The sequence below is a fragment of the Fusarium proliferatum genome, assembly GCF_900067095.1.
Source record: "Fusarium proliferatum ET1 genome assembly, contig: FPRO_scaffold016, whole genome shotgun sequence".
NCBI lineage: Eukaryota > Fungi > Ascomycota > Sordariomycetes > Hypocreales > Nectriaceae > Fusarium > Fusarium proliferatum.
In genome coordinates this window covers 698,586-716,333 of record NW_022194805.1, presented here as the reverse complement: position 1 = coordinate 716,333, position 17,748 = coordinate 698,586, and the positions used below count along the sequence as shown (strand labels likewise).

At 47.0% G+C, this 17,748-nt stretch overlaps 9 protein-coding genes across 9 annotated transcripts; 4 read left to right on the top strand and 5 right to left on the bottom strand.

Annotated features, from left to right (window-relative positions):
- Positions 1–196: 196 nt before the first annotated feature.
- Positions 197–1,380, bottom strand: FPRO_08803 (uncharacterized protein; the record flags this gene model as incomplete). Its single annotated transcript, XM_031224728.1, has 2 exons — positions 197–1,212; positions 1,260–1,380. The coding sequence occupies 2 exons, from the start codon at positions 1,378–1,380 to the stop codon at positions 197–199; spliced, it is 1,137 nt and encodes a 378-aa protein (XP_031089958.1).
- A 1,776-nt stretch (positions 1,381–3,156) lies between these two features.
- Positions 3,157–4,995, top strand: FPRO_08804 (uncharacterized protein; the record flags this gene model as incomplete). The annotated part of the gene is made up of 5 exons (XM_031224727.1): positions 3,157–3,334; positions 3,472–4,366; positions 4,412–4,566; positions 4,619–4,807; positions 4,856–4,995. The coding sequence occupies 5 exons, from the start codon at positions 3,157–3,159 to the stop codon at positions 4,993–4,995; spliced, it is 1,557 nt and encodes a 518-aa protein (XP_031089957.1).
- A 127-nt stretch (positions 4,996–5,122) lies between these two features.
- FPRO_08805 (uncharacterized protein) lies at positions 5,123–6,228 on the bottom strand (the record flags this gene model as incomplete). The annotated part of the gene is made up of 3 exons (XM_031224726.1): positions 5,123–5,785; positions 5,843–5,909; positions 5,963–6,228. The coding sequence occupies 3 exons, from the start codon at positions 6,226–6,228 to the stop codon at positions 5,123–5,125; spliced, it is 996 nt and encodes a 331-aa protein (XP_031089956.1).
- A 525-nt stretch (positions 6,229–6,753) lies between these two features.
- FPRO_08806 (uncharacterized protein) lies at positions 6,754–7,813 on the top strand (the record flags this gene model as incomplete). Its single annotated transcript, XM_031224724.1, has 3 exons — positions 6,754–6,927; positions 7,009–7,393; positions 7,449–7,813. The coding sequence occupies 3 exons, from the start codon at positions 6,754–6,756 to the stop codon at positions 7,811–7,813; spliced, it is 924 nt and encodes a 307-aa protein (XP_031089955.1).
- Positions 7,814–8,092: 279 nt separating this feature from the next.
- On the top strand, positions 8,093–9,988 carry FPRO_08807 (uncharacterized protein; the record flags this gene model as incomplete). The annotated part of the gene is made up of 5 exons (XM_031224723.1): positions 8,093–8,387; positions 8,444–9,183; positions 9,233–9,324; positions 9,375–9,496; positions 9,567–9,988. The coding sequence occupies 5 exons, from the start codon at positions 8,093–8,095 to the stop codon at positions 9,986–9,988; spliced, it is 1,671 nt and encodes a 556-aa protein (XP_031089954.1).
- A 121-nt stretch (positions 9,989–10,109) lies between these two features.
- FPRO_08808 (putative ornithine aminotransferase) lies at positions 10,110–11,545 on the bottom strand (the record flags this gene model as incomplete). The annotated part of the gene is made up of 3 exons (XM_031224722.1): positions 10,110–10,241; positions 10,290–10,997; positions 11,054–11,545. 3 exons carry the CDS (start codon positions 11,543–11,545, stop codon positions 10,110–10,112), a joined length of 1,332 nt encoding a protein of 443 aa, XP_031089953.1.
- A 574-nt stretch (positions 11,546–12,119) lies between these two features.
- On the bottom strand, positions 12,120–13,492 carry FPRO_08809 (uncharacterized protein; the record flags this gene model as incomplete). The annotated part of the gene is made up of 3 exons (XM_031224721.1): positions 12,120–12,870; positions 12,925–13,307; positions 13,370–13,492. 3 exons carry the CDS (start codon positions 13,490–13,492, stop codon positions 12,120–12,122), a joined length of 1,257 nt encoding a protein of 418 aa, XP_031089952.1.
- Positions 13,493–14,018: 526 nt separating this feature from the next.
- Positions 14,019–15,473, top strand: FPRO_08810 (uncharacterized protein; the record flags this gene model as incomplete). Its single annotated transcript, XM_031224720.1, has 1 exon — positions 14,019–15,473. One exon carries the CDS (start codon positions 14,019–14,021, stop codon positions 15,471–15,473), a length of 1,455 nt encoding a protein of 484 aa, XP_031089951.1.
- A 356-nt stretch (positions 15,474–15,829) lies between these two features.
- On the bottom strand, positions 15,830–17,550 carry FPRO_08811 (uncharacterized protein; the record flags this gene model as incomplete). The annotated part of the gene is made up of 4 exons (XM_031224719.1): positions 15,830–16,342; positions 16,390–16,801; positions 16,854–16,986; positions 17,037–17,550. 4 exons carry the CDS (start codon positions 17,548–17,550, stop codon positions 15,830–15,832), a joined length of 1,572 nt encoding a protein of 523 aa, XP_031089950.1.
- Between the last annotated feature and the right edge of the window lie 198 nt (positions 17,551–17,748).

Sequence of the window (17,748 nt, the reverse complement as noted above, 5' to 3'; positions counted from 1 at the left end):
ACAGCTGACGAGGATGCCTACAAGATGGCCATCTTAAATTTCTCGACAAAGAGTTCTCCATAACAGATACATAATAAGGAACCATTTCACGGTTTCAGAAGTGACAAAAACGCTTTTACGTATTGCTAGCAAAATACCGGAATTGTTCTATTTTAGCAAGCTTGATTTTTGAAATACTGCTCATCGTTGATTGTGTCTAGAGAGCTTCAGCGTGCATGGCTACTGACCCAGAGTCCCCATGGCTCAAGCGACGCACAGCGCGATCCAAAACTTCTGTAAAAGTCCTCATCTCATCTATGGTGTTGTAATGCACCAGACTTACCCGTATGATACCATCATCTCCGCGTCCTAGGATATCGTAGACTGTACGAGGGGACCAACAGTCTCCGCTTATCAACCGACAAGGTGACGTTTCGTGAATCTCGTGTGCGACCTGATCAGACGAAAGTCCGTTTACAGAAAAGCTAACCAGAGACACGCGATCGTTACGATCTGATGACTGTGATCCGTACACAGTGTAAAGATCTGGGTTGTCTTTCAGATAGCGAAGGAGATATCCGGTGATGGCTTGTTCATGAGCAATAAGGGGTTCCCAGCCGATTTGGTCTTCCAGATAGTTGATGATAGGGACAACAGAATGTTCGAGCTCAATGCAATGATTTCCAAGGCCAAGCTTGATGGACAAAGCATTGGGCTCGAAGAAATAGTGATTGAGGCTGGTCAGCCAGCGCTGTTGAATCCGCCGACGAGCGTAAAGCTGAGAAATATGAGGACCAAAAACTTTATACCAACTAAAGATGTAAAAGTCGACATCCAGGCTTTTAACATCAATAGGGCGATGAGGTGCCATTGCTACCCCGTCAACACATACCATGGCGCCGGGTATGGTATGGACGAGGTCTGCGATGTCCTTTATAGGCTCGATTGTCCCGGTGATATTTGAAACATGGCCACAGCAAACAAGTCTTGTCTTTGGGGTTAAAAGTGGCCGCAGTGATTCCAGGGTGAGCTTGGGGTCTGTGTTGCACCCATTGACCTTTGGGGGAGCCCACCATTTGATGACTATACCTAGACTCTTTGCCAAGGCGCGCCATGCGGTGATTCCAGCTTCATGGCAGAGTATAGATACAATGATCTCTGAGTCTGCGTTGAGGTTTGGACGTAGAGAATTGGTCAATGTTCGCAACAGGCCAGTTGTCGAAGGACCGAACGCTGGACTCGTCAGGAATATTACACCAAAGTCTTTCAGCAGAACTTACCAATTTCGTCAGGATCAGCATTCACGAAGGAAGCTATTCTTGCGTATTGAGCAGCGCGGTTCTGAACATCAACATGGCTCTTGGAGTCCATTCCCCGTAGATTCAAGAGAGGATAAGACATAGTTTTGACAATGCTTTGCTAAGTGTTAGGATATTTTCATAATGTTTTTCAACTTGGAATGGACGACATGCCTCTCTATAGCGCCCTTATGGACAAGAGAGCCAGCACCATTATTGAGGCAGATAGAGCCCTTGTCAAGGCCGGGGAATTGCCTCCGGACGAATTCGGAGGCAAGTTGCGGAAGACGTCTGCGAATTGTCATGACTGCAGTAATGAAAAAAGCTTACTTGGACTGATCCGACATGCGCATGCGACAGGGAGGGAGATGTACTCTTATTGAGAAAACCTCCCCTCCACCTTCAGCCTTACCAAGTTTGACCATAAGCGTAACACAGTGCACATACTTTGTTCCCCGCCCAGTGGATATGTACCGAAAGTCAAGGTACGCATTACCAGGCCACGTTCTCTCTTAACCGGGTTATATGGTACATCTTGATTCTCAGCACTAATCCACAGGAGAAATGCACCGTCTAGGCGCATGCGATATCTATATAGTCCACTGTTCTTATTGCAGGTGTTTGTCTGAGATAATAATTAATAATCTCCATCTACGTGACTACATGCCCAGTGGATTTAATTACGGTCAGACTGTGCATTGGTCCTTGTGACATGTCATCTCGCCTATCTTGGTCTCAAGAGTGAGTTCAAGCCCATCATACAATTGTGGAACACGGTCAAATAATGTATAAAAACCCATAATGACCCGCGGCAAGCTAATCACCTCGGGGGCTTCACTTCACGTGGATCTATTAAAACTATAAGACATTCTGAATTGCATATTAATGCAGCAAAGCCGCCCAATGCAACTTGTCCCAAACTAAGGCGAGAGACGAGAAAAGAGAAAAGGGCAAAGGAGCCCATGCCAAATGCAGGCGAATCATCGGAGCTGACCCCGACGGTCCGACCCTCCATTGCACGGAACCATGTCCAATCGATACGCCACCTGCAATGGACCTGCAATGGACCTGCAATAATCAACAGCAGTCCCGACCTATTGTAAACACGGCACGAAGAGGGGACCTATAAGAACTTGCTTCAAATCCACATGGCCCTGAATTTTTGTTTATTTTCATGCCTAAGTGGAGTCTATCGACATAGCAAACGCTTTAAGCAAATGCATACATGGGACAGCAGAGGATACAGCGGCTCCTACATGTTGACGATCTCCATATACTTTGGTCCTAGTGCGTATGGTATACTGGCGTCTAAAGAAAACATGGTTTCTCAAGTTTTAATGGCTCTACTTACTAATGCTGAAGAACTATAGGGGCACTATAGGGTTGGTGTTTACATACAGTTATACCCTAACCTTATCTAATACTAAAGAGGAGTTATAAATAAGTCTAACTACTGACTACGAAAGAACGGACTTGTTCAGAAGCCAAAAGACGGTAAGATCTCGCTTTACCGTTATGGGAGAATGGCGCATATAAATATTATGTGGTGTACTGCATCTCACTCACCGAGTGGGACCAGCATATTATGCGGGGGCTATCGTAGAGGCGCTAGGGTCGCCCCGCTCGCGAGACACTTACGAGACACGGTGTAGTTCTGCATGTATGTCAACATATTTCAAGGCCCGTGCCGTGGTTTGTTGGGGTTCCACCCACGGTCCCGGATCTCGTCTCCATCGCTCCGCTCGCCTCTGTCAGATCTGATCTTTGTCACCAAATAGCTGAGATTGACCGTGTTAGATCTTTGGTAGGACTCGATACTCGTTACTCGTCGTGTTTACTCTGCTTCTCTATTTGGATCACAGACTTTTTTTCTGTCAGGATGCATATCGAGTCAAATTCGGATGCGAACCTGCAAGACCTGTTCTGTCAGCTTGCACGCTATTTTAGTGCCAACGAAGACAAAATCTCCGCTGCAGAAGCTTCCAAGTGCTTCCTGTGCCTTTCGTTACTCGATTCTGTCGCGCTAATTCGCCTGTTCTTCTTGCTGTGCCCATCTTGTGAGTTTCATCTTATTTGCTTGAGTTGACCCTTTGAGTCTGTGATAGCTTTTATTGACCTGCTAATGGGCAAATACAATACGCCACACCCTTGGTACTGATTATGCGGTGATGCCTACTGACATTAGTTTCGATAGTCCGATCAGTATTGTCGCACCAAGGTGGGGTGTCTGCTGTGTTCCCGACAACACCTTCTAGACCCAGCGACGATAACGACACCCATAGGCAGCCAGATCCTCCGGAGCCGCCGCCTGGGCTTCGTGACCATCAAAACTCACACGAAAACAACAGCTCGGGTATCCCTGGTTTTGAAGAATTGCAGGATCCAGTTTCCACAAACGATAATGGTCTGCCCACTGCACATTCAAGCCCGGCTGCGGAGAACGGTGGCGCCCAGGTCTCGGGAGAGATTGATGACATTTACACGCTTGAATCAGGTTTCCTAGAACCAAACACTTTCTACCAGCAACAAACATTGAACGAATTACAACACCCAATCTCAAACACCCTAACGGTAAATCCTTCTGACACGATGGCCTTCCCTGACAACGATAACGCCATCGGCAAAACACGCCTCGCCACATGTAGCGAACTAAGCTTCACAGCGACTCTGCGACAGCTTTTAGAAACATGCAAAACCGACAAAAGCCTCTTCCTCCGCAAAATCGAGGAATCCAAAGCATCTCTCCCAAATGGGCAAGGCTGGAGAGCCGCTATAGCAATCAAACAAGAAAACGCCGACATGCGGGATTTGTTAAGCATATATCACAGGTTTGAGTGCTATAACATTTACCGCCATGTGGCAGAGGCCGGATTTCACACTGGTGAGCATTGGATACGAGAAAAGCGGCTAGAGCTTGCCAAAAGGCTTTGTGACGACTTTCCTGAGCGGTTCCACGACACTAAAGCGGCCAATAAATGCCTCAACTGGGTTGATCAGGGCTGTAGATATCATGAATGGACTAAGATGTTCACTCAAGTGTCAGGACTTGGAATACTCATTGCGTTGCCTCCTGAGATACCCAGATCAGCGTATGTTCAACATCCCTGGGTAATTGCTGTGTCTCACTCTTACAGGTACACATCGAGATGCACCAAAGAGCATATGAGTGCGGCAGCCGCTAGGTTCGTTGCTCTTGGCATTAACGACCTTGTAAAAGATTTGAAGCTTTCAGAATTGGGGGATTACATTGCACGAAGGTTGGAAGAAATGACGACAGGCAAGCGACTTGGTATGATGCCCGATTTGCCCTAGCTTTTCTTTCTAACATATGCCTCTTTTAGAACCAAGCCAAAGACTTCAGCAGTCATCTACGCCACGATTGGTATCATCATTGGGCACACCAACTTTGCTCCAATCAGAACAAACTGAAAGCTCACCTGGCGCGATAACAATTTGCGAAGATACAGCTATGTTGGATCATGCAAGTTTCTTATCTCCATCAATGTTTGTAGATGATGATTTGAGCAACTGTATGGCCCTGCGTGCGCTCTCGGCGAGAATTTACTGACATGAGTCAGATCAATTGAGCTCGTCTGCATACCTGGGTTTAAGCATGGACGATCAGCTGCCGGCTTTTTCCTTCCCATTTGACGAGCTGTATCAACATCTCAATAACACCGAAGTGCAGATGGTAACTTGCAGTGAAACCATGGGGTAATCACTTGGGAATTGGTCCTTTTGCCCAAGACAGGAATATTGTGTCATGGACAGTATTGGAATGATGGTCAATTTCAGTTTCTCTGTTCAGATACTAAACTAATCAGAAAGCAATCCATCTCGTCACTTCAAGTACTAGCCGTCGCGCCAAGATATTCATTCCGCCCAGTAAGCATAGCTCCATGCTCTTTGGCATCAAGACTATCCTCTCTGAACAGGGAATATTTCTTGTTGTGCCATTCCACGCTGTTGATCTCTTTTCCTTCATGATTCTTGAACTTGGCGTCAAACTCAGGTCGCAAGAAGTATATGACAGAAAACTTATCCTGGCCAGCGGAATCAGGCGGGGGAACGACACGATGGAGTGACGAGGCCAACATGCCATTGGACAGGAACCGAAGTGAGTCTCCGACGTTTACCACGGCATGCCCCTCTTGAGGTGGAATAAACGACCAATCTTCACGTCCAGGTAACATGGCCTGCAGACCTTCAGATTTGGAAAAGACAACGGTTAGCGTGCCCATATCAGTATGAGCCATGTTACCGATTCTCTCGTCGCTGCTGCCCCAGGGCAAGTAGTTCAACATGGCCATATTTGCCGACGATGGCTTGTCCTTTCTGTGGCATTGTTTCAGGTCATATGGGAGTTGCAAAGCTTCTGACAAGATGGACAGAATGCAATCAGTATATTCATGAACCTCGCTCATGAACATCTTGAACAACTCCAAGTTATCATCGATGTCTTGTGGGACTATCATGGCATCATCACCAAACATGCCATTGTTGTGAATCTGATATATGTCAGCTCATTAAGCTCAGGAACAAAGCCTATGTCATTTGAAACATACCGAGAAACTCTCGTAGCCATCCTTCTTTCCAGAAAATGGCCCGACAGAACATCCGGCTCGCTTATAACTACAAATTTGATTTAGCAGGGCGGTGCGTAGAAGCATTTGCATCTAACGTACCCTAGCAGTCTCGAAGGGAGATACTTCTCCGTGCTGTACTCCTCCTTCTCTTCCAGCGTCATCTTGAACATTGACTTGCCAATGATGGAAAGCTGTTCAACAAGCTTTAGGATATCGCTTGTAGATGGATGTCGGAAGTCGAGATAGAAGAACCCATTGGTTTTGCATTCTGATACAAGATCATTGATAGCATTGGCATCATGAGCGAGTAGTCCTGCTAGTGAAACTGACGCGAGGTTAGCGGTTTTATTTGTGCCTATGGCCATGATGCCTTTAGAGAGAGCGAGTAAAAATGTGTCTCTTGGGTCAAGTTAAGTTCTGTAAACTAATTAGTCTTAGGAGAAATATCGACCCTTAAATACTTTTGACTTGTTAACATCCTTTCATGTCGCATGTTCTACAGTATAATTCCTTAAACTATTGTTTACTGGCGTTCTGAATCATTGACAATCTGATCTACAATAGCGCCAAGCATGCACACATATTAGCTTAAGATGGCCCCAACATACTCATCGCAGTTGATGGTGGCATGTATCAGATCATGAGGCTTATTGCACAGGCAGGTACATTAACCAGACATAGTCTTTACATGTGGACCAGGCGACCAAGGGTGTCCTGGGCGTCACTCTCTTCTCATTCTCCACTCATATCATTCAACAGGCTGACCATTGGACTAGCCGCCTGACTTTTTCATTCATCATCTAGTAGGGGAATGAACATAATTACTTGATAATTTGCAGTCTCACTCATCATCATCGCCGCCATCGCTCGCAAAGGATCCAGCCAGCAATATGAGAACACTCAATACAAAAGATTATAATGCACTGAGCTTGGCTCAGCCCACCAACTTCAATTCGATGCTCAAGTCTGGAACAATACTATGGGGCACTGGCTGTCGAATTCCTCACGAAGAGGCGGCTCGAATCGTTGCCTCGACGCCATATCATTTTTGCTTCCTTGATGCGGTTAGATTCCCTATTACCCAAAGACAGAATTCACGCCCATACGATAATGGAAAGGTATGAGTGACTGATGAGTGAATGCAGGAACATACGCCGCTAAATATTACTCTGCTTGTGAGCATGATTCGAACGATACAGTATCATTCACACGGCACCATGGTCCCGGTTGTGCGGATCCCAGGATGTTCACCAGAACTAGTCCCACATGCTTTGAACGCAGGCGCAGGAGGAGTGATCATGCCTCACGTACAAAATGCCAAGCAGGCTGAGGACTTGGTTCGACTGTCAAGATTTCCGCCAACGGGAGATCGAAGCTATCCTCCTGCTGCCTTGATCAACGAACATCAACATAAAACACCAGAAGGTCAAACGACGTATGATGTCTGGAATAACCATGCCGCTGTGATCTGTCAGATTGAGGACCTGGAAGGTTTGGAGAATATTGAGGAAATCTGCAGGGTTCCCGGCGGTATGTATCAATCTTGCGTAGACCCGAAACTTGTGCTGATATCCTTTTGCTTTAGTTGATGGACTATTTATTGGCACAGGTGATTTGCGACTATGTATGGGAATGGCTACAGGGAGTCTTGATGGCGATGAGCCTGCTTTCGTGTCGGCCCTTGAGAAGATACGAGACGCGGCCAAGGCCAACGGCCTGCCCATGATGGGATTCGGCATATCTCACTCTACAATGAAGAGCAGGATAGATATGGGATGGAATGCGTTTATTATTCATGGGGACATTACGGCGATATGTCAGTCTGCGATTCAGACGCTGGATTCATACAGTAGCGTCGCTCGTCGCATAGTTTCCAATGGCCATAAGAATGGTGAAAATGGGAATGGAGAATATCGAAATGGTACGAAGAGGGAGTGGAAGGATGACTAGTGGAGAGCCGTATACATTCTTTGGCTCATCAATTAGAGCCATGTTCAAATGTCATTTTGTTATTGATGTGAATGCTTTAACCACTACGTCAAACCGTCTAATAATCCACTCAGATGAAACTGATTTGTCGCGTACCTAGCTCTGCATGATGTGGAATCATATGGTAGCCATCCAATTCAGCAGATCAACTACGCCAAGGTGACCTTGAAGTTAAATACCAAGCATCCCTCAGCTCAATATTCTAGCAATACTCCTCACCACAATCGTATTCTTTCCATTATGACTAGTTCAAAGATCGACCTCCCTGACGACGTCCTCTTTTCCAGGCTCTTGAAGCTGGTGCGCGAATATCAGGACCAGACTATTGTTGACGACCACAGTCACGGTACACAATTTGGTTATCGTCATGTCCTCGACGGCACCTCAAGGCTGCTACAGAAGCTACAAACCCTTCATGGATATACCCTAGAACATTCGGGAGACTTTTTCATTGCTGTTCTGGCTCCAAATGGCTATGAGTTCATCATCGCCGTTCTTGCTGTGCTGGCATTTGGGGGAGTGGTTGTTCCTATGCGTGAGTTAGATAATACGACAATCAGACTTTAAAATAGCCAATTAACCAAACAACAGCTACAGGAGCCCTTCCCACTGAGGCAGCTTATATGCTCCAGCAATGCAACGCACAATACCTGCTCGTCGGCCCCGAGCAAATTGACCTCGGTGAAAGAATTCAAGCTGAACTCGAGATATCCACCTTGACCATTGAAGGCCAGGTTCAGATCGATGTACTACCACCGACAGCAGCATATGCCCTCACTCCAACCATGGCGGTGTCTGAGGACTATCCCAGCATCTTGTTCTTTACTTCAGGCACAACTGGACCCCCAAAGGGCGTACTTCATGCCCGCAAAACTATCAATAAGTATGCGCGAATGGCAGAAGCAGGACTCAATGATGACATTTGTCTCATACCCAGCGGAGCTTTTTGGTCCGTCTACTTTACAAAAGTCTTCCAAATGCTCCTCACAGGCGTTCGTATCGAAATTCAAAATTTCGGTCGACAGTATAACCTGATATGGGAGAGGTTCCGCGCCAAGACGGCCACCAAGATTGTTCTATCTCCAACCTTTTGGTATGGTATGATGCATTACTTTCAGCAGAACATCTCACAGTTACCTGAGCCCGAGGTTCAAGAGTATGTTGAAGGGGCTAGGCACCTTCGTGACGCTACTGCGACTGGAGCTATGCCTTCTAAGAGGCTGAAGGAGTTTTGGCGGGATGTCCGTGGTGGGAGGGCGTTGAAGGTTCTGTATGGATCTACTGAGACTCAGGAGATCTCGGTCTGCGATGGAAAGGTGGAATTCACTGAGGTAAGACGCACTGTAGTTGGGAGACGTCCCACTGACGAGAGGCATACAGAACGACCTCGGAACACCTCAACCAGGCGTCGAGGTCAAGGTAGATGGCTTCGAAGGAGAACTTCTTGTCAAGACGCCGTCTTTGTTTCTTGGGTATGTTCTTCTGTGCACCGGGGGAGAAACAATCACTCACGTCCAGCCAGTTACCTGAACAGACCGGAAGATTCAGCGGAGCGTTTCGACTCCGAAGGGTTTTTCAAGACGGGAGATGTCGTTATCTGTCGCGATAAGAAGCTCATCTTCCAAGGAAGGGCTAATATGGACCGTCAGTATCTTTCTTATCATTTCACTCTTAAATATCGACCATGATCTAACTTTCATCTTGTTCAATGCAGTATTCAAGTTCTACACCTACAAGGTTCCCCGCATGCAAGTCGAAGCATGTCTCACAGCTCTTCCATACATCCTGGAGGGATACGTCCTCCCAGTTGCAGATCCACACTGCGACACCCGTGTTGCCTCCCTTGTTCGACTCCGTGAAGGGGCCGGAAAGGTCAACTTGGAGAGAATCAGAAGCGACCTGGAGAATGAACTCCCGGCCTATCAGCTTCCGACAGTGCTTCGTGTGCTGAAACAGCATGAAGAAGTTCCACGGACTTGGTCTGACAAACTTGCGATGAAGAAAGTGGTACAAAAGTTCTTTCCGCAGGATAGCAATGATCGTCTTTATGATGAGGCGACTGAAGTCCTGGATGTTAGTGACTTCATGCGGGCCAAAACCTCCAAGTTATGGGATTTGTCAGGAATGCGGCAGTAGACTGCTTGGTGGGCATGAACTTGATGATAGAGTTGCATACATCACGAGTCCGTGAAAATACGACCTCTTCTCAATAATTTGTAAGTAAACACTATTTAGTGCTTCTATTTAATCCCTTCTCCTATGTGGCATGAGGAAGCTGCATAAGTTCATCAATCGACTTCTTGATAATTCGAAGCGACCACTTGATCTCTTCTTCCTTGATCACAAGAGGGGGGGAAATGCGGATGATGCCTGTGCGGCTGGATTTGAGCTAGCCAGAAGTCAGTAAACAGGTATATATTCAGCAACTACGACTTACTAGCAACCCTTTTTCCATCATCAGCTCGCACAGGCGTATACCTGTATGCCCATTCGTCTTGGACTGGTCAATGACCATCGCATTGAGCAGACCCCTTCCGCGAATCGTTTCGATGATGTCCGTCTGAGCCTGGATTTCTTTGAGTCCATCGCGCATGACGCAACCAAGTCGTTCAGCATTCTCAGCCAAGCCCTCTTCCTCGACAACTTGCAGAGCACGCATCGCAACAGCGGCTCCAAGTGGATTACCACCATATGTTGATCCGTGGGTTCCTGGTTCGACCGTGAGCATTACAGCATCATCTCCCAACACGCATGAGACAGGATACATGCCACCTGTCATAGTCTTGCCCAAAAGAACCATGTCAGGCCTGATGCCACTCCAGTAGTGGCCCAGAAACTTTCCAGTTCTTCCAATTCCTGTCTGAATCTCGTCACAAATTAAGAGAACATTGTGTTTATCGCAGAGTGCTCTTGCATGTTGAAGATAGTCGTCATTGGCAACAATGACACCTGCATCGCCTTGGATCGGCTCAACAATGAAGGCTGCTAGGCTAAATCCAGCTGCTTCAAATGCTTCTTCGAGTGCAGCCTTGTCATTTAATTGGATGTGCCGATCGGTTCCAGGGATGGCGCAGCTGATATTCGGGTCCAATGGGCCATAGTTGTTGCGCGACATGGTATCTGAAGCTAACGCGATAGTTGCTAACTGCAAAAGTAATTTAGCATCGATGAAATTAATCTCATAATGTTCAATTCACATACCGTACGTCCATGGTGGTTTCCAGCCGCCCCCAGCACGATAGCCTCGTTTTCAGGTACACCTTTAACCTTATACGCCCATTTCCTCGAGACTTTGATGGCAGTCTCTGATGCTTCGGCGCCGGTACTCGAAGGTAGAGCTCTGTCATACCCAAAAAGCCCAGTTACATACCGCACAAATTGAGGATAGATGTCGTTATGAAACGCGCGAGACGTAAGTGTCAGTCGTGACGCCTGCTCAACTAGGGCAGCGACGAGCTTTGGATGGCAATGGCCATGATTGAGGGCGGTGGAAGCAGCGTGAAAGTCGAGATAGTGACGACCTTCAGGGTCCCATACGGACGCTCCTTGGCCACGGGATAAAACGATAGGAAGAGACTGGTAGTTTTTGGCGGAGAAATCGTGTTCGGCTTTGAGTGCCTCTTCCGAGCTGACTACTGTCGAAGGGCCATGGCGTTCACCGTTGGTAAGTTGAGTGTGGCTTTCAATCCCCATGATCAAGGATGATGTTTGAAAATGCTGATGAAATGGTAAAGTGTTTCAAAAATGAAAACGGAGACAGAGATAGACTTCAGTTATTTTTCTAGTAAAGTAATAAATACAGAGGACTGCATAACACTCTCTTATATATCGGTTTTAATGCTCACTTAGCTTATCTGAATAAGACCATTTATGGATTGCCAGCAGTTATTTCAATATCTAGACAGGTCGTAATTGACTGCATAACCTATACATACTTCTAGTCTTACGGCAAGTGGATCCTGGTGTCTATAAATAGTTAAGATGTAACGATAAGCCAGCCGACCTTATCTAAGGAGCTTGATCTGCCAATTAGATCTTGCATAAAAATAGTCATACACTGAGCTTACTTAATTAGGCTAGTGGAGAAGGAAGGTAATCCATACGGCTAATTTTTATATATATTTAACACTAGCATACTCCTTGCAGTCTCGAGGCAAAAAGAGTTAGTAAATTTCGTCACCATTGTATTTTAATACCTTTATTACAGCGAAATTAGAGCCCAACATAATAAGGCGCTGTAATATAAGCTGCTAGTATCAATCCTTTCTCACCGAACTTTCTCATCTCTGCGGAAATCCTCGATGATATCCTGGTAGAAAGTATTATCCGTAAGTACATCCCATCCAGTCATCGCCATTGCCTTTCCAGAGATCACCGACCTCTCGTAAGCAATAGATGCCCCCGCCGCCTTAGTAAAACCAGCTGTATGGTTCTTCGACCCATCCCTCGCTGGGATACCAATGACTGCATGGAGAGCTGGTATAGCGTAAGACACATTTCCTTGATCTGTAGCTGCGGCAACAGGGCCCTCCGTCTTGAGGACTTTGATACCGTTGGCAGCTATGTGCTCTTGAAATGATTTGCATAAGGGTTCATTGACACGCAATTCCGAGTATCCGGCTTTTTCCTCAACGTCTAGCTTGCAACCGGTAGCAAGAGCGCCAGCTTCCATGCATTGACGAATTCTACCAGCCAGATTCTTAGCTCCACGGACCGTGGTACTTCTAGCTGTGTATTCTGTCTTGGTGAGAGCTGGAATCGCATTAGAAGAAGGTTTCGGTGCTTCAACAATAGCACCATGGATTCTCTCTGAAGGCAGTATCTGCTGCCGCAGCATCGAGACGTTGACGTAGGTTGAGACCAACGCATCAAGGGCATTGATCCCCTCCCATGGAGTGGCTCCAGCGTGGGCGCTGACGCCGCGGTATGTGCCTTGAACGTTGTATGATGCGACGTTGGAGAATCCGGCTGAGCCCAAGACGCCTTTGTTCGTGTACTCGTCATCCGACATTGGGTGCCTTCGATAGTCAGAAGCTTCATCTTAGTATGCGCTGATGGGGTGAAACTCTTACATCATCAATGAAACATCAATCTTGTCATAGGCTCCAGCATTGAGGAGGTCAATCTTTCCGCCTCCATCTTCTTCAGCCGGTGTGCCAAGAAGTTGTACCTTCCCATCAACACCAAACTTTTCCAGAACGTGAGATAGGGCAAGAAATCCAGTCACACTCGCTGTGGCAATAAGATTATGACCACATGCATGTCCCATTCCTGGGAGTGCATCGTACTCTGCATTGAAATTGACAGCCCTGACTCCTTTTCCACTAATGGCTTCGAATGCTGTTAGGAGCCCGTACGCATGTCGCTTTACGTGATGACCGAGGCCTTCCAGTAAGTCACAGATTGCATCATGTGCAATGTGCTCTTTGTATGCGAGTTCAGGATTCTCGTGGATCTGCCACTCCACGCATTAGAAGCTAGGGTCTGAGACTCTTGAAACATGGGTGATGCCCTCACAAGCTTATTCAAAGATTGGAGTTTGGGTTCAAGACTGGTAATGTAGTCGCTCATTACATTTCGTAAGTCTTCTTTTGATGGCAGGCTAGAATGATCCTTCACGGCCGCCTTTTGGTCCTCCATGGAAACAATCATATGGGATGAAATGAGATGAAACGATAAAAGTTGTTTTGTGTCAAAAGCAAAAGTTGAGGGGAGGTCGATCAGATTACGGATAAGGGCTCAATACCTTGCTCAAGACCTCGAAGGCGTCAAGTAAGTGGATGCCATGATTATCATGGCCATCTAGCGCTCGATCAATGAATGCTGTATGCACATCGCTATTTCTGGTCAAGCATTTCCCGTTGTACTCCTCAGTACTGTGGCGTTCTTCTGTTTCTAGCCGTGTCATTCCAATGGCCTCTTGAAGACGCTATTGGCTCTCCACGTTAGTGTTTCTTCCAATCAGATGTTTTTGGCGCAGTGACTCTCTATACGAAGCTCAACAGAGGCTTGACCGCTATTCTTTTGTATTGCAAGACTCATTTTCTATAGGCAACTTGTACTTAGATAGCCCCGCGGCAGCTTGCTCTAAATTTGGATGTCATCTATCTAATTCTTGACCCAACAAGCACCTTTACAGTTGACTATACCTCCGGCTGATACCACAATGAGTTTTATTGCTCGACGATCACTACTTCGGGTGACCACTCCTCGTGCTATCGGAGCCCCCTTAACGTCATACCAACATCTTCAACGCTTCTGGATGCACTCATCAGAGCTCAAAAACGTGATTTCTCACCATCAACGCACTAATACCGTCGCCGAACCTCCCATGGTCCTTCCCACTGCCAAATCTACGACGATTGAGCCAAAAACAATCCCTTTATCTATTCTACCGTTGAGAATGATCATTCGGTCTTTGATTATCACCTCGATCTATTCTTCTGCTATACTCCAAAACTCATCTCTTCGAATCCTGTGGATTATAGCACACGCTGAGAATACTATTCTCAGTCATGAGAAAAATCCCATTCTCAAATTCCTTCTCAAGGAAACGTTTTACGCTCAATTCTGCGCGGGTGAGACTCCAGCTGAAGTACGATCTACTGTCACCGGTTTGAGAGACATCGGGTTTGCGGGTGTTATCTTGTCACATGCCAAAGAAACTGCCGTGCAGGAGGAAGAAGCAAAGGGCACTACCACTCACAACATTAGCGAGGAGACGGCTCATGATGTGACGGCCGAGATTCAGCCCTGGGTTGACAGCGTAGTTGAGACTATCAAGATGACTGAGCCCAATGACTATGTTGCACTCAAATTCTCTGGTGCAGGCCGTCTGGCTTTATACAACTTGTCTCAAAACATTGGTCCATCTCCATATCTGTCCAAGTCTATTCACGATATTTGCACCCTAGCCCGCCAACGACGTGCTCATCTCCTCATCGATGCCGAGCACGATTGTCTGCAAGAGGGGGTTGACAAGTGGACCATGATTTATGCTCGAAGCCACAACTCATCAGTCGACACTGCAACTATTTATGGCACCTACCAGGCCTACAGAAAGGTAACGCCTGCGAATATATCACGGCATCTCGCAGAAGCTCAGGAAGGTGGCTTTACTCTCGGTGTAAAGCTTGTTCGTGGCGCCTACCTTGATTCTGACCCTCGTCACTGTTTCCATGATACGAAAGCCGAAACGGATGATTGCTATAATGCAATCTCGAGTGCCATTATTACCAGGCAGTGGGGTTCAGTTGTTGACGGAAATGGAGAGTTTCCTAATGTCCATATGGTTCTTGCTACCCACAACGCCGAGTCTGTTAACCAAGCTCGAGCAATCTGTGACGCCGGAAGGGCCAAGACTGGGATTGTCTTTGCTCAACTCCAGGGAATGGCAGATGAAGTTGGCTGCGAGCTTATTCAATCTAACTCCGGCAGAAATTCCGTCGCCTTACCTATTTATAAATATGTTGTTTGGGGGAATTTGGCGGACTGCATGAAGTATCTTCTTCGCCGTGCTTATGAGAATCGGGATGCAATTCAGCGCACGGAACGTGGACGAAAGGTTATGTGGGCTGAGCTTATTCGGAGATGCAAGATGCCTTTGTCTTTTTCTGGATAAGGTTCATGGGAACTGGAGTTGGAGTTTGAAACAGGAGAAGGAAAGAGTCTATGATCGCTGGACATCAATCAAGAGTGAGAGGTATCTGATGCTCTTAGTAAGTCCTATGAGACTTAAATTAGAACCCAGGCGCCCGAGTCTTCACTTAGTTATGCAGAGCTGGTGTATTGTCTCAGTTGTCTAATCCGTCCGTCCCGTCTTACCGAAACTCCTCCAGAAGTCCAAACTTGCCCGTAATCGTCCCAGGGTCCTCCTGTAACCAATAAAACATTGCCTTCTAATTGTTGTACAAGCGCCATGAAAGGTCATGTAGCTTCGTCACCAATGCTCCAACGAGTGCCCTCTATTCGTCCTTCTCAGCTTTCCTCATCCTCAGGGGTATCTGGTCTTCGGCCAACATTATTGAAACGCATACAAACCACAATCAGAGCGCCAGGCATCAGTATCAACATGGCTATGAACCAATGCAGGCCAAGCCACCTGCCTCCCCAGTCCATTCCAAGTCGGAAGCCAGCAGCCATGACCGGACCAGAGACAACAGCAGCTATTGCATTCAGCACCTCCACAGCTGAAAGGACCGCACCAGCACCGCAGCTAGATGCCATGGTCAACAGGAGACTCCTAAGGGCTGGATTCAAGCAGAAGTTGACTGCGGATAAGACAACTGCTATGATAAACATGACCAAGTTATCGGCGAGCCCAGCCATGCAATAAGCTATCACAAGGATGATTACGCAAGTTCGAGCGACCCATATATCTTGCGTGATAGCTGGAACATGAGATTGTCGCATAATCTTTTGAGCGAAGGGTAGTGCAACAAGGCATAGCCCCAGCTGTGTGAAGCTTTTGATTGAAGTGATAACACCAGCCTATCCTTATAATTAGCCTTGATTGGTAAATATCGCAGGCTCTATACCTCTGGCCAAGTCAAAGAGAATCGCTTTGCTGCATATTGTTTTGTGATAATCGAACCGATATCTTCGCCAACGTCAATAAAGAGGAGGCTGAAGATAAAGAGAGTCACTGTTGAATCGGACCAAAAGATATCCCGTAGCGATTTAAACGATTTTGTCAATAACTCTTGACTCCCGGTGCGGATCCTATACGTGAAAGACGTTTGGCCTCGCAAGCTGCTTGTATCCGATTGCTCACTCTTAAGGGAGAGAGTTTCAGGGATAAATACAGTCGTGATGAGTCCAAGGACTTGAAATCCCAGTGACATGAAGATAGCCGGCCACTCTCCACTGGAAATGAGGCAGTAAATTGCAGGCCCGCTGAGAAGCGTTCCAACAACCAGGCCAGTTGACATAACAACAAAAACACCAGATCTTTAATCAGAATTAGCATAAATGACCATGGGTCGGAAGCAAACGCCCATACCTGAGTGACTCTGGGACTGCATCGCTCGCCATTGCATAAACCATCATTACTGGAACTAATGGCCCGCCACCGATAATAGATATAATCGGGGCTACCCAAAGAAGACGCAGAGGAAATATATGAGGAAACCAGCCTAGAAGAGGGTGAGTTCTGGTTCAGAATGTCTCACCAGTGAAGACGTACAAATGATAATGCCAGCTAAGCCATACAAGACGCATCCCAGTGTCGCTATCATGAGAACTGGCTTGCGACCGTAAACATCAGCCGCGAGACCATAGGGAATGCTGAAGATGACCGTAGGAAGCAGCTCAAAGGTCGCCTTCATGCTCAAAATGATGGAAAGCTCGCCCTGCACACGCTCATCCTTGCAGCGCGGATCTGAAGTAGGGTCAGTAGCACCGTGGTACTGCCGACACAAAATACCCTCCAAAATCTGGCTGAGGATGGTATTGAACATATTGGGCGAAAGCTTCAAGAAAATAAACGACATGTATCCCAATGCAAGCAGTCGAAAGTGATGACGCCATGGGCTGTACTCGTCAACCTTATTATCCTCCTCAACGTCGCGCTCCTCTGGCTGCAAAAGCAACTCGTGCTCGTCAATCAGAATATCTGAGTCTGTCGCGGGGGCAGCAAAGCGACGCTTTGCGCCCGAAGAAATGGCAAGGCCGTGCGTATGCGCAGCACGGGGTGCCATGGTGAAAAACGTTGTTGTGTCGTGGTTAAGTTGGGTCAATTAGCGCGTAAGCAAAGCGAGCGGGGAGAAGGATCCCGTAAGGCTAGGCAACTGTGCTATGTATAGTGCAAGCACATATTACTATGTAACGGCCGGGGATATCACGCGCCCGCAGAGCTTGTCAGACGACAGCCGTATTGGATGCAATCGGACGTGGGG